This window comes from Sciurus carolinensis, chromosome 4 (assembly GCF_902686445.1).
Source record: "Sciurus carolinensis chromosome 4, mSciCar1.2, whole genome shotgun sequence".
Classification (NCBI taxonomy): domain Eukaryota; kingdom Metazoa; phylum Chordata; class Mammalia; order Rodentia; family Sciuridae; genus Sciurus; species Sciurus carolinensis.
The window spans coordinates 72,192,603-72,206,988 of NC_062216.1; the positions used below are offsets into that span (position 1 = coordinate 72,192,603).

General features: G+C 45.3%; 2 protein-coding genes across 2 annotated transcripts in view; both read right to left on the reverse strand.

Moving 5' to 3' along the window:
• Positions 1 to 378: 378 nt before the first annotated feature.
• Positions 379 to 12,997, reverse strand: Nop2 (NOP2 nucleolar protein). The gene is given in 24 exon segments (XM_053743376.1): positions 379 to 580; positions 582 to 812; positions 814 to 954; positions 957 to 1,040; positions 1,042 to 1,145; positions 3,111 to 3,323; positions 3,429 to 3,573; positions 3,698 to 3,787; positions 3,928 to 4,002; positions 4,004 to 4,062; positions 4,657 to 4,796; positions 4,869 to 4,960; positions 6,289 to 6,378; positions 6,521 to 6,633; positions 6,636 to 6,719; positions 6,820 to 6,932; positions 6,934 to 6,975; positions 7,094 to 7,149; positions 9,167 to 9,393; positions 9,584 to 9,656; positions 9,658 to 9,673; positions 9,849 to 9,894; positions 11,383 to 11,489; positions 12,235 to 12,997. Coding segments are annotated over 23 exon segments (2,427 nt in total). The 5' UTR covers positions 11,486 to 11,489; positions 12,235 to 12,997; the 3' UTR covers positions 379 to 490.
• A 139-nt stretch (positions 12,998 to 13,136) lies between these two features.
• Chd4 (chromodomain helicase DNA binding protein 4) overlaps positions 13,137 to 14,386 on the reverse strand; it is a 29,593-nt gene continuing 28,343 nt past the window's right edge. The window contains 3 exon segments of the mRNA XM_047549690.1: positions 13,137 to 13,497; positions 13,662 to 13,747; positions 13,750 to 13,824. Coding sequence (XP_047405646.1) covers positions 13,480 to 13,497; positions 13,662 to 13,747; positions 13,750 to 13,824 — 179 coding nt within the window. The 3' untranslated portion in view covers positions 13,137 to 13,479.

Sequence of the window (14,386 nt, forward strand, 5' to 3'; positions counted from 1 at the left end):
AGAGGGGTGGGCATAGAAGAGCCAATGAAAGCCTCCAACTGGAGAATGAGCCTTAAGACTTTCCGGGTCTGAAGCTTAAGACCAGCTCCTTCCTCACTGAAATTCAGGCAGGAGGTGCTTTAAAATTCATGACTTCAAGTATTCCTGAGTTTTGGTGGCAGGTAGTATTCTTTCCTACATCCCTGTTGTTCCTCCTCCTCCCCAAATACCCTAGTCCTTGACTCCAAAATTCTCTACCCTGGCAGGAGCCTAAAACTGACTTGATACCTGTACTGGATATTCAATTGGTTTCCCTCTCTTTTGGAAGATCCCAGAACCCAGCTCCCTCCAGTTGCCATACCATACCCAGTCCCCTCAAAAAAACACCATAGTCAGAGGTGGTAAAATGTATATTAAATTTCATGTGAATGCACAACAGGGCAAGCATCCTTGCAGACGTAAACAGTTCTAAACCAGTGACAATGGCAGTAAACCAAGCCCAGTCTAGTTTTCAGCATCTACCTAAGCCAGCAGTGGCTGGCTGTTGTCCTGAGGCACAGTTTTTCCTCCTCTTTGCTGGTGGGGGTCGGATGGAATTGAGGGGAGTCACAGGTGGGAATCTTAGATCCCTTGGGGGTGCCATTCTCCTTCAGGAAGGTAGATTCTTCAAAGGCTGCTTTACCTTCTCAGTCTCTTTGGCCTTCCCAAGGAGGCTGATCACTGTCCTTAGGCCTGGGGGTAGCCTGAATCTGAGAAAGGGACAGCACAACAGGTATTTCTGTGTCCATGCTTTTGGGAGGGGCATTCTGCTTCAGGAAGGCAGTTTTCTTAGAGGGACTGCAATTTATGCCTTCGCCTCCCAATCACCTTTGGTTTCCTGACCACTTCAGCTTTTCCAGGTGGGCTGATGCTACCTGGGAGCCTGGAGGAAGTTTGGGCCTTTGAGACAGAAAGGTACAACGGACACTCCTGAGGACTGTGCCTTTGGAGATGCCATTCAGCTTCTGGATGGAAGTCTTCTTGGGATGCTGCTGTTCTTGCAACGCTTTGCCTTTGCAGCCCCTCTGCCTTCTTGGCTTGTTGGCTGCTGTTCTCAGACCTGGGAGTGATCTGACTCTTTGGGTCAGGCAAGTCTAAGTCTGTAGGAGTGGCTGTTGCAGAATTTCCTGGGTTAGAATTTAAACAGATGTTTAAGAAAATGGGCCTCATTTTAAGTGGTGTTGATATTTAAGAAAAAAAAGAGTAGAGCTGGGCATAGTAGCAGATGCTGTAATCCCGGCAGCTCTGGAGGCTAAGGCAGAAGGATTCCAAGGTCAATGCCAGCCTCAGCAACTTCACCCTAAGCAACTCAGTGAGACCTTGTCTCAAAATTTAGGGGGAAAAAAAGGGCTGGAACGTGGGTCAGTGGTTGAGCACCCCTGGGGTTCAATCACTAATACCAATATAAAATAAAAAAAGAACAAGTAGAGGTTATTAAATGAAGAATTACTACCTCTTGGTCAAGTGCTCCACACACTTAGGTTGGGGCTCAAGAGCTGACTACCTAGATTCACATCATTCTATCACCTGGCCTTACTAAAGTCCTACATGAAGCCAATCCTTGGGCTGAAGGTTTGTACAGGAAGCTGCGCCCCCTTGAGGACAACAGTAACAACACATCCAAAGAAGGAGATAAGTCCCAGGATCTCCAGATTCAGAATAAACCAGAAACCTTTAAATCAGAGAAAATAAATTTTTTTTCTTAACATGGATTTTGATGAAATGGCAGGAAAATAAGCCACACCCACACAACTAGAAACAAGCTAGTAAAGACACATTAAAATATACCTTAAGCTACAGCAAAAGGTGCTATTAAGGTTTTTGGTTTTTTTTTTGCTGTACTGGGGATTGAACACAGAGACTCTTAACCACTTGAGTCACATCCCAACCCTTATTACTTTTAACTCTGAGACAGGTCTCACTAAGCTGCTGAAGGTAGCTTTGAACTTGCAATCTTCCTGCCAAGTCTACCAAGCCCCTGGGATTAAGGTGTGCACCAATGCACCCAACAACTCATGATTTTTACTTTGAGGCAGGGTCTAAGTTGTCCAAGGCTGGCCTCCAACTGGGATCTTCCTGCCTCAGGCTTCAACTCATTGGGGTACAGAACTGTACCACCCATACCAGGCTATGTTAACATTCTGATGAGACTTTTGCAAGAGGTATTATTTATTTATTATTGTTTTTGGCACTGGGAATCAAACCCAGGAGTGCTTAACCACCAAGCCACATCCCCAGCCCTTTTTATTTGAGACAGGGTCTTGCCAAGTTGCTTAGGGCCTCGTTAAATTGCTATGTCTGGCTTTGAACTCGTGATCCTCCTACCACAGCCTCCATCGCCAGGATTATAGACATGTGGTTCCATGCCTGCCAACAGGCATTATTTTAAAAGATTAAAAAAAAAAAAAAGAGGTCTGGGGGTGTAGCTCAGTGACGAAACACTTGCCTAGAATAGGCAAGGCCTTGGGTCAAGTCCCAGTAAAGTGAGGGGAGTGGGGGGGAGAGGGGGGGGACATCAACTCAAAATCAGTTTTGATTCAGAGAAGCTCTTCTGTCTTCCAAATAAACTCAGGGTTCTATCCCAGCATGCAAAGCTCTCAAGCCTGTTTCAGAAATAAAAACCCCACCCTTCCCCTTGAGATGCACGCAGCCTCCTCCAGATGGCTGAGGAAACGATCTGCATTAGTGGGATAGGCTCACAGAATTGCTGATTGTTCTGTAACGGTCCTGTGCCAACCCAGTGCTGAGAATTCTAAAGCAACAAAAGGTATATAACATTGTCAACCTTGGGTCAAGAAAAAAGAAAAACCACAACCTGAAACTGGAATGCATTAGTGCTAATACCACTGGAGCCACTTGGTAGAATAAAGGGAAAGTCCCCTGTCTATGTGAACACATAAGCCCACCAAAATGGGGGTCCCAAGCTCAAGAACAATATAGCTGGGATAAAAGGGGTCTCTCATTCAAGCGTGCAAAGGCTGAGAGATAAATAAGCCTCAATCCTCCCTTTTCTTGCAGTCACACCACATGCCTCCAAAAAGGTAGAAAAGAGCAAAAGAAGGAATGAACTGAACAAAGAGCAGATCACTTACCTGTTTGGGACTGAGGGAACGAATTGGAGAATTTCTTGAACTTGGCAATAAAGAAACCATCCATATTGTGGGTATGAGGGTAAAATCGCCTGGTGGAACGCAGAGTGTGGTGAAACGCCTTTCTCGAAAACGGGGTAAAACCTTCCTGGCCAAAGTCCAGGCCTGTGGCACAAGCCGCAACATTTCTCTTTTTCAAGGCATAGTCTACCACCCCTCATTCTCTTCCCACTCTGGACATGTGGGGAAGACAAAAGTCAATAGGAAGGAATAAGCAGAGCTCTTAGGGCCGTATAGACTCCCAGTCCTGCCCTCCTTTGCTCTGCCACAGCAGATGCCTCACCATAATAGAACAGGTGCAGTAGACAAGGTAGCCTCCTGTCTTAGAAGTAGCATTGACAGAGTCAATAGCACTCAGGAGCAACTCTTTCTGAAGGTGAGCACAGCGCAGGATGTCCTTCTCATCCTGTCCGAAAGAGACCCAGGATTGAGGGGAATTTTATGAGGCCATCAGGGAAAAGTGAGCTATTACCTGCCTAGGGTGCTCCTTGACCTTCACTCCAGCTCTGTAAGATTACCCAACTCCTCACCTTGTTAGTCTTCACAGTTGGATCCTTAGAGATGACCCCAGTGCCACTACAGGGAGCATCCAGCAGTACTCGGTCAAAGCCCCCAACCACCTGGGCAAAAGAGGTAGTAAATTAGATGTACTTTGCAAACTGCAGTGTACCATTTATTCCCAGGTGTGAATCTAAACAATGTCAAGAGAGGAAGGTAAACTGGAAACCTCAGGAGATACACACCAGAAGGAGAGTCCCACCTTGGGAAACTGGCGCCCATCATAGTGGCTAATAATGGTGTTAGTGACTCCCAACCGGTGCAGGTTGCCCACGACCACTCTTCAGCCGCTCAGCGTTGGCATCATTGGCAAGGATCACACCAGTGTTTTCATCAGCTGGGCTACAGGAAAGGAGGGCCCCCAGTGCTGAGCAGCCAGCTCCTTTGCTTCTACACTTGGTACCCACCCCACCAGACTAGGAACCACAGGTGACAATCTTACTACTTCAAGGCAAACTCCCCTCCCAATAAGAACAGCTCTCAACTGCCTACTATATAGGTCTACCCAGCCTACACTGGCTTCTGGTGCTAAACAAGCCTACCAATAGATTTCTATTTTACTGAACATCTTTCTGGTCCTACAGACTAAATTACTTCTGTTAAGTGATACAGCTCAATCAAATGGTTTTGACTGCTTCTACATACTAAACACTGTGCCAAGGACTTTTAAATGTATCATGTCAACCTGCAACCAAGCAAAATATAGTGGCCAACCCAGCACAATTACAATGTCATTTTATGGGTAACTAAAAAGAATCAGAAGCTTGCCCAAAGTCAGATAGGTAGTAAGTGGCACAGCCAACACTGGAGTCCAGGCCAACTCTGCTAGCTGCCTGTACACTGAGTTCCATGAGCAACTAGGTGAATCACCAATCCTGTCTACTTTCAAAAGAATCAGATGAAGTCTACCCCAAAACTGCCCTTCTCATACCTATGTAGCTGGTCTTTCCTCCAGGGGCACAACACATGTCCAGGATCCGCTCATGTTCCTGAGGCGCCAAGGCCATGACAGGCAACATGCTGGAGGCTCCTTGCAACATGTAGTGTCCAGCCAGGTATTCGGAGTAGCACCTGTGGAGGACAACCACCTTGTGATATGCTGGAACAAGGACAAGAGCAGAAGGGCTACTGGGCAGGGTACACTTACCAATGGGCACCGAAGAATCATATACACCGAGTCAGTCTTTGACCATTTTGCCCAAAGGATCCAAGTTAACCCCACGATTGATTAGAGCCTGAAGATAAAAAGGATGAAGATTTGAAGGTTTCACAGATTACTCAGAAAACAGGAAACATGAAAACCTGGTCCTACAATAGGTTAATGGCATAATTCCTGCCAATGCTCACTCACAAGAGCCAACGGAAGACTCACAGGGTAGCTTCTCCCCCTCATCCTATCCCATGATGCCATTTTTCTTTAACTTTTTGTTTTTACAGTGTTGAAGAATGACCAGGGTCTTGTACATGCCAGGTAAGTGGGCTAACCTCTGGTCTCTGCACTTTTTTCTTAACATCAGACTCCTAACTCAAGCTCTGAACTCCATCCCAATGGAGCAGACTACAATCTCCTGTTCTTTCACTTCTGAGAAGTGGACTCTAATTTTCCAAGAAGTTTAGATCCCTCCCACACTAAAAATTGAATGTTACTAGTTACAGCACATTGAAGGTAGGTTAATGGGTTATCTTCCCACCAGGAGACACATAATACATGAATCCCAAGTATTAAAATAGGAGTCTTTAATCTGGGGTCTCCAAATCCTTGGATATAGCTTAAACAACACTGTATTCCAGGTACAGTGGTGCACACTTGTAATCCCAGTTACTCAAGAGGCAAGGGCAGAAGGATTCCATGTTCAAGGCTAGCCTGGGCAACTTACTGGTACCTTGCCTCAAAAATAAGAAAGGGTCAAGCATGGTAATCCCAGCACCTCTGAAGGTCAAGGCAGGAGGATCACAAGTTTGAGACCAGCCTCAGCAACTTAGCAAGACCCTATCTCAAAATAAATAAAAAGGACTGTGAATGGGGCTGGGGTTATGGCTCAGTGGTGGAGCACTTGCCTAGCATGTGTGAGACACTAGGTTCAATTCTCAGCACCACATATAAATAAATGAATAAAATAAAGGTTCATCAACCACTAAAAAAATAAAACAAACAATAAAAAATAAAAAGACTACAAATGTAGCTCAGTGTTCAAGTGTCCCTGGTTTCAATTCCCAATACTGTAATAAACATCATATGCATGTATGCCTTTTTCTGAGGACAGGTATGTTTCCCCAGCTTCTCAATACTCTTCCTCCAATTTCCTTAGAAGGCAATCATTTAACCTGATGCAGAAGTCTCATCCCAGTCGCAGTGAGAGGTTGGAAAGATGAATTCTCCACTTCAGAGGTCCAGGCCCTCAGCCTGTCAGACAGTCACTAGGCCTCTCATAAGCTTGCCTTCTGGGATCGTGTTTACATCAAGATATGCTTAGGTCCTAAGAACCACACCTAGTGAGGTTGGGGCAGGGAAGCCCCACCATTAGCAGAGGTTGGTCCCTCCCTGAGATATACAAACCCTCACCTGAGCAAGGTCTCTGCGCCGGGTTTTCAAGGTATTGGTCCGGAGGGTGATGGGCCGAGGCACCTCGTTAGCTTCTAAGAACTCTATCAGCTAGGTTGGAAGACAAGATATCAAGGACTAAGGCTAGCCAAGCAGCTCAGTCAAACCCAAGAGAGCAAGGGAACTAAATGTCCTATTCACACCAGGTAAGAAGGTTAAAAAAAGGAGAAGAGGCATTGGATTGTCTCAGTACCTCAGATAGAGGGAAGAGCTCCATGAGCTTGCCAAGCAGGAAGTTTCCATAGGAGTAATAAGTGGCCAGATCCTTCTGAAGCCGATTCAGATATTCAGAACGAGTCCGACCTTTTCCCGCTGAACCCCAAAATCCCGCAGCACTCCCACTATATCCTGAATCCGCTTGTGAACTTGTTGCAGGTCCGGAGCATGGGCATGTGGGCCTGTTAAGGTACTGCTTCATGAAGTCCTAAGGCTAGGAAAGCTTCTCTCTCCCAAGCACCTTCCTCCTACCCTCACCCAGCACTGGAAGGATATCCTGCTCCATCTCCCCAGCAGGGGGCAGCACAAATGGCTCCTGGTCATCCACATTGATCAGCAGGCCCCATCTGCCTCATCATTCTTTGTGGGGGTCTGATTCAGGGGACACCTTCCTCCTCTTCCTCTTCATCAGTCTCTTCACTCCACTGGCCCCTAGAAAGAGGTTCAGAAACAGTGATTCAGAAACCAAAACAGACACCTCCTCTTTCCTCACAACCTCCTCCACCCCAGCTGCTGCCTATCCTCTATCCCAGCAGTTTCCAAAACTCACCCAGCAGCAGCTTCCTGGGCCTTCTGCTTCTGAGCAGCTCTTTCAATGGGCAGTAACTGAAACAAGAGACGAGGAGCTGGTAACACAAGCCCATACCACCCTTCCAACATCCCATGTATTTTATTTTTCACTACACGTAAACCTAACACTTGCTCTCAGAAGCAAATATGGAAGCTGAAGAAGGGGCTGGGTAAAGCTCAGAGAGAGTGCTTGGAAAAAAAGAATGAAGAGGAAAGGAGGATGGAAGGGAAAGAAAGAATGGATAGATGAATTTGATATGATATCAATCATTTTTAAATGACTCATTAAAAGGGCTCATTACACTCTTCTTTCTACTTTTTTGGTGGGGTACCAGGGATTGAACTCAGGGGCACTCAAGCACTGAAGCACATCCCCATTCCTATTTTGTACTTTACGTAGAGACAAGGTCTCAATGAGTTGCTTAGTACCTCACTTTTGCTGAGGTTGGTTTTAAACTCTGATCCTCCTGCCTCAGCCTCCTGAGCCACTGGGATTATAGGCATGAGCCACTGTGCCTGCTGTATTTTCCTTTTTAAAAAAAATTTTAGTTGTAGATGGATACATACTTTTATTTACTTATTTTTATGTGGTGCTGAAGATGAAACCCAGTGCCTCACATGTGCCAGGCAAGCACTCTACCACTGAGCTATAAGCCCAGCCCCGTGTGTTTCCCTGTTAAGAAAAATTTGAAGCTGGTGTGGTATGCACATGCCTATAATTCCAGCAACTTGGGAGGATGAGCAGGAGGGATAGCAAGTTCAAAGTCAGCCTCAATAACTTAGCAAGGCCCTATGTGGCTTACTGAAAACCCGTCTCAAAAAAAAAAAAAAAAAAAAAAAAAAAGACTGGGGATGTGGCTCAGTGGGTTCCCCTGGGTTCCATTGCCAGTAACAAAAAACAAAACCAAAAAAAGAACTATCTCTACAGTATTACTGACTATTTTGGAAGTTTCCAGAGTTTATGGGCATTGTGATGCACATGGTGCTTACAAAACTGATAACTCTACAGATAAAAGAGGGCTGTGGGAAAGAATGTAAATATCTCTTTTTTATTCTATACAACTCTCAACTGAATTTTTCTAATACATGTTAATTACATAAGCTACCTTCTTGCACCTCATAAAAAAACCTTTGCCTACATTTGGAGTACCTTCTAAAACAGGGAAGTACCAGGACAAAAGAGAGGAAACTTTTTTTAAATTCTGAGGGTCTTACTATGTTAACCAGGCTGGCTTCCAACTACTGAACTTAAGTGATTCTCCTGCCTCAGTTTCCTGAGTAGCTGGAACTAATAGGTGTACACCAATATATCCAGCCTCAAAGAAATGTTTTAAAATTATCAGGTAACAATTGTTTTATTAAAAATGTGTGTGCAGCCAGGTGTGGTGGCTCACACCTGTAATCCCAGTGGCTAGGGAGGCTGAGACAGGAGGATCACAAGTTCAAAGCCAGACTCAGCAACAGTGAGGCGCTAAACAACTCATTGAGAATCTGTCTCTTAAATAAAATACAAAAAAGGGCTGAGGATGTAGCTCAGTGGTCAAGAGCTCCTGAGTTCAATCCCTGGTACCAAAAAAAAAAAAAAAAAAAGTGTTGGCAAGTCTATTCCCATAAATGGTGCACACTCACCAGCAATGAGCATTCTCATTTTTTAAAAATGCTGTGTTCTACAGCTCTTTCAAACTTGTGCATACACTGAGAGAGAATATAAGGCAGGAGAGAAACAGTAATGGATCACTAGAATCTCTTCAGTCAGGTTGTCCTTGTCACCAAGGAATAATCTCAAGATCTCAAGAATCTGAACAGAGGGGCTGGGGATATAGCACAGCTGGTAGAGTGCTTGCCTCGCATGCGCAAGGCCCTGGGTTCAATCTCCCGCACCACAAAAGAAAAGAAAAAAAAAAAGCTTATTTGGGCTGGGATGTAGCTCAGTGGCAAAGCCCTGGGTTCGACCCCCAGTTCCAAAAAAAAAAAAAAAAAAAAAAAAAAAAAAAACCTGGACAGAAACTGAAAGACAGATTCCTTTCTGAATACCCAGAAAGGTGAATCTCACCTTTTCGCCTTCATCCTCTGAGTTGGAGTCAGCTCCATAGTCATCTACCATATCAGCATCACTGTCCTCAGAGTCCCAGAGGTCCCCCTGGTTCACAACACCATCTTCTTCAGAGTCTTCTTCATTCTCTTCCTCATCACTACTATAGTTTGGTGCTAAGCACTTCTTGCCTTGACCAATATTAAATAAGGACTGAGCATCCTTCTTATCAAGGGTCTGGACCACTCCTGCAAAGATTCCCAAGGGTTTGAAGAATCCTGGACTAATGGCAACCACACTGCCCTGCCCCACACCCATGGATCCTGTACTTTTACAGAATGTCTTTGGCTCTTCTTCTCATTCCAGAAATGCTCAGCAAGTACTTCCCTACCATATAGGGAAGCTTGTATATAGCACCAAGCTTCTATTTTCACTGACCTTTTGATAGCTTTCCAGGCAATGGTTTGGCCCCAAAAGACTTACAAGTCTTCGGGACGTCAACAGACCCAAAACCTCCTCTTGGCTGCTCTAAAAAGATATAACAAGTAAGGAAATAGGAACATCTCCAGACTCTTACCACCTCCCAATACAGGGAAATATAACAGTTCACCATCAGACCTCTTGCTCAACTTTAACCTCAACCACGTGGCTAAAGATAAGCAGCCCCAATTTAATCTTCATAAGTCTGGACATCCACATTTACCTCTTTCGAGCCCGACTAGACAGTCTCTTGGAATTTTCATCACCAACTATTAAAAAAAAAAAAAAAAAAAAAAAAGGCAAACAGGAGGTTACAGAAAAAAATAGAAATAGGAGCAGAAATAGAAGCAAACAGGATTAGTACACTAATTATAAGGAGACGGATGTGTGGATGCATGAATAGCACACATACTTAGCACGTTTGAAGCACTAGATTAGATTAGATCCTCAGCATGGCAAAACAAACAAACAAAATAGATTAACTCACTCCATAGAACTTTTCTAGGTACTAGATAAAAGATGTAAAGAGGGGCTGAAAGTACAGTTCAGAGGTAAAGCATATGATTAGTATATACAACTGCTTCCATCCACACCACACCCCCCACACACACACAAAATGATGACTGGGGTTGTGGCTCAGTGGTAGAGTGCTTGCCTAGCATGTGTGAGGCACTGGGCTCGATTGTCAGCACTGCATATAAATAAAGGTTCACTGACAACTAAAAAATATTTAAGAAAAAAAAGGAATGGGAGATGACACAACATATGATCATTCAATAACCAAATCCAAACTGGTCTTCTTCCAGGTTTCAATAACAGCATCACATCACCATTCTGATGGTTCAAAATTTATCTTTTCTTCTGCCCTTTCCTTTACTCTCAGTTTATTTAGTTACCAACTACATGGCCTTTCATCTCATTAAGGTTTTTTTTTTTTTTAATACATTCTCCAGAATTAAAAGGCGCACATTTCAGTGTACCTATCACTTAACTTCTCAGCATGCACACTTTCCTTAACAGTGCCTCTCTAACAGGACGTTAAGATGATGAATGACACCATGTGTCCAAAGAGGTTCAGAGTAGTGCATAGAATTTGCTAATACCTCAATAAACTCCACCTTTTATCTAATGCCAGACAGAAACTACCTGTGCAGCTGTCTCTCCCACCAGTCTTCATAAAGGAGACTACTCACCATGTCGGAATTAGACCCATGCTTTCCCATTTCATCCCTTCCATCAGGCAATTCTGTGACTGACCAGTCCCCTCCCCAATTTCCACTTGCTAATATGTTACTTTTTTGTTTGGTACTGGAAATGGAACCCAGAGGTACTTTACCACTGAGCCACATCCCCAGTCATTTTTATTTTGAGACTGGATCTCACTAAGTTGCTGAGGTTGGCCTCAAACTTGCAATCCTCCTGTCTCAGCTTCTCAAGTCACTGGGATTACAGGCCTGTACCACCCTGCTCTGTTTACCCATTTTTCAAAACCCAGTTTAACAAAAACCTAAATTCTTCAGGAGACCCCTCTTCCTCTGAACTCTTACAATGTTAAACAGCACCTCTCCTTGCATGGGTACTAGTGTCCCTGTTGCACCTTCTAAACACTGATGAGAGTGTTCCAATCATAATTAATTCCTAATAACTCATACAACAATGTTGAACCTGAACTGAGAATGAACGCAGATTTAAAAGGGAACGGGATTAAAATACAGAATAGTTCAAAAGCTGGGGGACCAGGGGCCTATGACACTTACCTGTAGGCAAGAACCTGACCAGTTCTGTCTCGGCACCCTTTTGTTTTCGGGCCTTTCTGCCAGGACCGCGCTTCTCCTTCGTAGGGTCTAACTTGCGCCCCATGGTACTGAAGAAAAGAAAACGGGAGAAGGTGGCGTTGCGCGGCGTTGGAAAAAGGTACCGGGACATAGGCCCGGCGATACAAGAGTGGGAAAGGGCAGCTCTACCGCCTCCTCGAGAACGGAACAAACCACCCGCCAACAGCCCCGGGCCTGCAGTCTCTCCCCAGGCCCCAGCTCCCGCTCATGTCGGCACAGCCATCTTTCGTTCCCAGAATTCCTGCAGACCCACCTAACGATTTGGTTTACTGAGAGGATTCAAGCCCGAGACACGAACTCGTAGCACAGCGCAGGGCCACTCCCGTGCACCGGGATAGGCGTTCTTAACCACTAGCTGCGGAAGCGTCTTGCGCAGGCGCACGAGGCAGGTAAGCCCGCGGCTCCGCCTCTTCCGGCTGCAGCACCGGAACGGATGCCCGATTGGTGGACTTGCGTGAGTGGCCCTGGAAGGCGGCCCCGATCCCCAACGCGTCTGGTGGAGAGAAACCCGTACTGGAACAAGATCTGCGGCGAGACAGCCTCTCCTTCACCACTACGGCTTTTTGCTACACGCCAGGCTACATTCGGAAAAACCGATCTCCTGAAAGCGGCCCCTCCCCTCAAGCCAGGGAACAGTGGTCTTCCCTCTGCATCCTTTACCCTATATCTAGCCTGAAGATTAATTGAACACTTGCTTCTTATTCTCAACCCTATGACTAGGAAGCCCTTCCTGTGGACGCCAGACCCCCCGTCCCAGGTAAGATTTCCTCTTACCCTGAGTTCACCTCAGGTCAGGGAGACTTCTTCCATCCCCGTGTCACTCAACAGAAAAACCTATTCAGGGGTTGGGGATATAGTTCATTTGGGAGAGTGCTTGCCTTGCATGCACAAGGTCTTGGGTTCAATCCCCAGCACTATTTTAAAAAAAAAAAAAAAAAAAAACTACTCGATCTTCCTTCAATTAACACTGGTGTTTAGTAGGTATTAGAAACTTAATGCTGGAGTAATATAGCTCAGTGGTAGAGCCACCTGCAGAGCATTCAGGGGGGCCCTGGGTTCAGTCTCCAGCACAGGAATAATAAAGCCGTTCCCAAGCACCTTCCTGGTTTTATCTTCACACCCTGTGAAAGTAGATGTCTTATGGATGTGAAATCTTGGCCCAGGGAAGTTAAAACAACCTGCTCAAGGTCAAAGAGCCATGAAGCGGTGCAGGCAGATTGTACAGCCTCATTTTCTACAGGTTGTTATTCTTGGTCCTGAGCACAGCGGGTGCACATACGCAGAACAAGGCTCTTCAGGGGTGAGGCAGCCCTTAGTTTTCAACTACATAGTTCCTGGGCCTCCTGCCATATGGACACATTCTTCCACCTGTACCTATACCCACACTGAACCAGAGCACTAAAATACAAGGAAACTTTTATTTTCAATTTTCATGAAGAAATTTGCTGTTTTTTTTTTTTTTTTTCTTATGCTTTTGTGTTCTTTTTCCTTTTTTTTTTTTTTTTTTTTGTTTTCCACTTTATTTCATTTTAGCCGCTCAGTGGCTGGAGCCGCTGGGTTCCTGGTATTAAAAGATGCCAACAGAGGTAGCTGTGTCCTCGCCCAGGGGCCCGGCCCACTCTGAATACCCCAAAAAAGGAGAAAACTCAAAAATAAACCAACAAAATAAAACCAAAAAGAGGAGAAATTCAGATCATTTTCTTCAAGCCTGGCAGGAACCCACGACAGTTTGTGTGTAACAGACGTTACAGTGGGGAGAAGCCAGGGTCCAAAAGAAGGCCAGCCCGCCAGCTCCCTGCAGATGGCGCCGGCCGCTACTGCTGCTTGTCTCTCCAGCAGGAAGGGCACCACTGCCCCTCACTCCCTCCCCTCCCCCAGAGTATGGGGGCTGTTCCTTTACAACGTGAAGATGGGCAGAAGGTCAGAGTCCTCTCAGGCCCCCAGGGGAGAAGCTGGGACAAGAGAAAGTGAGGAAGGTCCACTGCTCAGCGATGGAGGTGGTATCCTCAATCCAGATCTTCACTGCTGCTGGGCTACCTATAGTGAAAGAGAGCCAAGAGTCAGAATTCTAAAACATAAAATCTACCTGATACCAAGGAAGCTCACTGACAGTCCCAGTAATAAAGGTAGGAACACAGAGTAAAGTTAAAGTTTCCAGAATGGTTCTGTGAGAAGAGCTGGTAAAATGAAAATTTTCCTACCTGCTGTGGAGGAGGTTCTGGTGCCCGGTTTGCCAGGCGGCTGAGAATGTTACGCTCTGACATCTGTAACCTCACAGCAACTGGGGAATTCGGGCAATGGTAGCTGGAAGTCGAGTCACATCAGCTTTCATGTCACTTAGCAGTTCTTCCAGCTGTTTAAGAACTGCAGAGGGAAATAAAGAAGTGGTGAGCTGTGGTGGTCAAGATGGAGATCCTTCTACCGTAGTAGACCAGACCCCACCACTACAATGACCAAGTGACTGTGATATGTTTGCTGTCTTTTGTCTGAGTCACCTGACCTGACCATCAACCATGCTCAAATTTCCTACTCCTCATACTAGTTCCAGTTTGTCCATGATTCTGGTTTTTATTTGTTTTTGTACTGGAGATTTACTCTACCACTGAGCTACACCTCCAAACCCTTTATATTTTTTGAGATAGGGTCTTGCTAAATTGTCCAGGTTGGCCTCAAACTTGCCTCAGCCTCCACCTCCTGATTCTCTGGGATTACATTGTACCCAGCTGATGATCAATCTGCTTCTTTAAGTCACTTAACACTCATATCCCTTGCTCTCTATTGTCTGTATTTTCTCCACTTCATGAGAAAAGCTTATTCTTATTGTTTCCTTTTCACACTCTCACCTACCTTCTCCCACTTCCTTTATAAACAGCCGCCTTTTTCTCATTGCACCCTGCACCTCCTCATGTTTTACTTTAATTAGAAA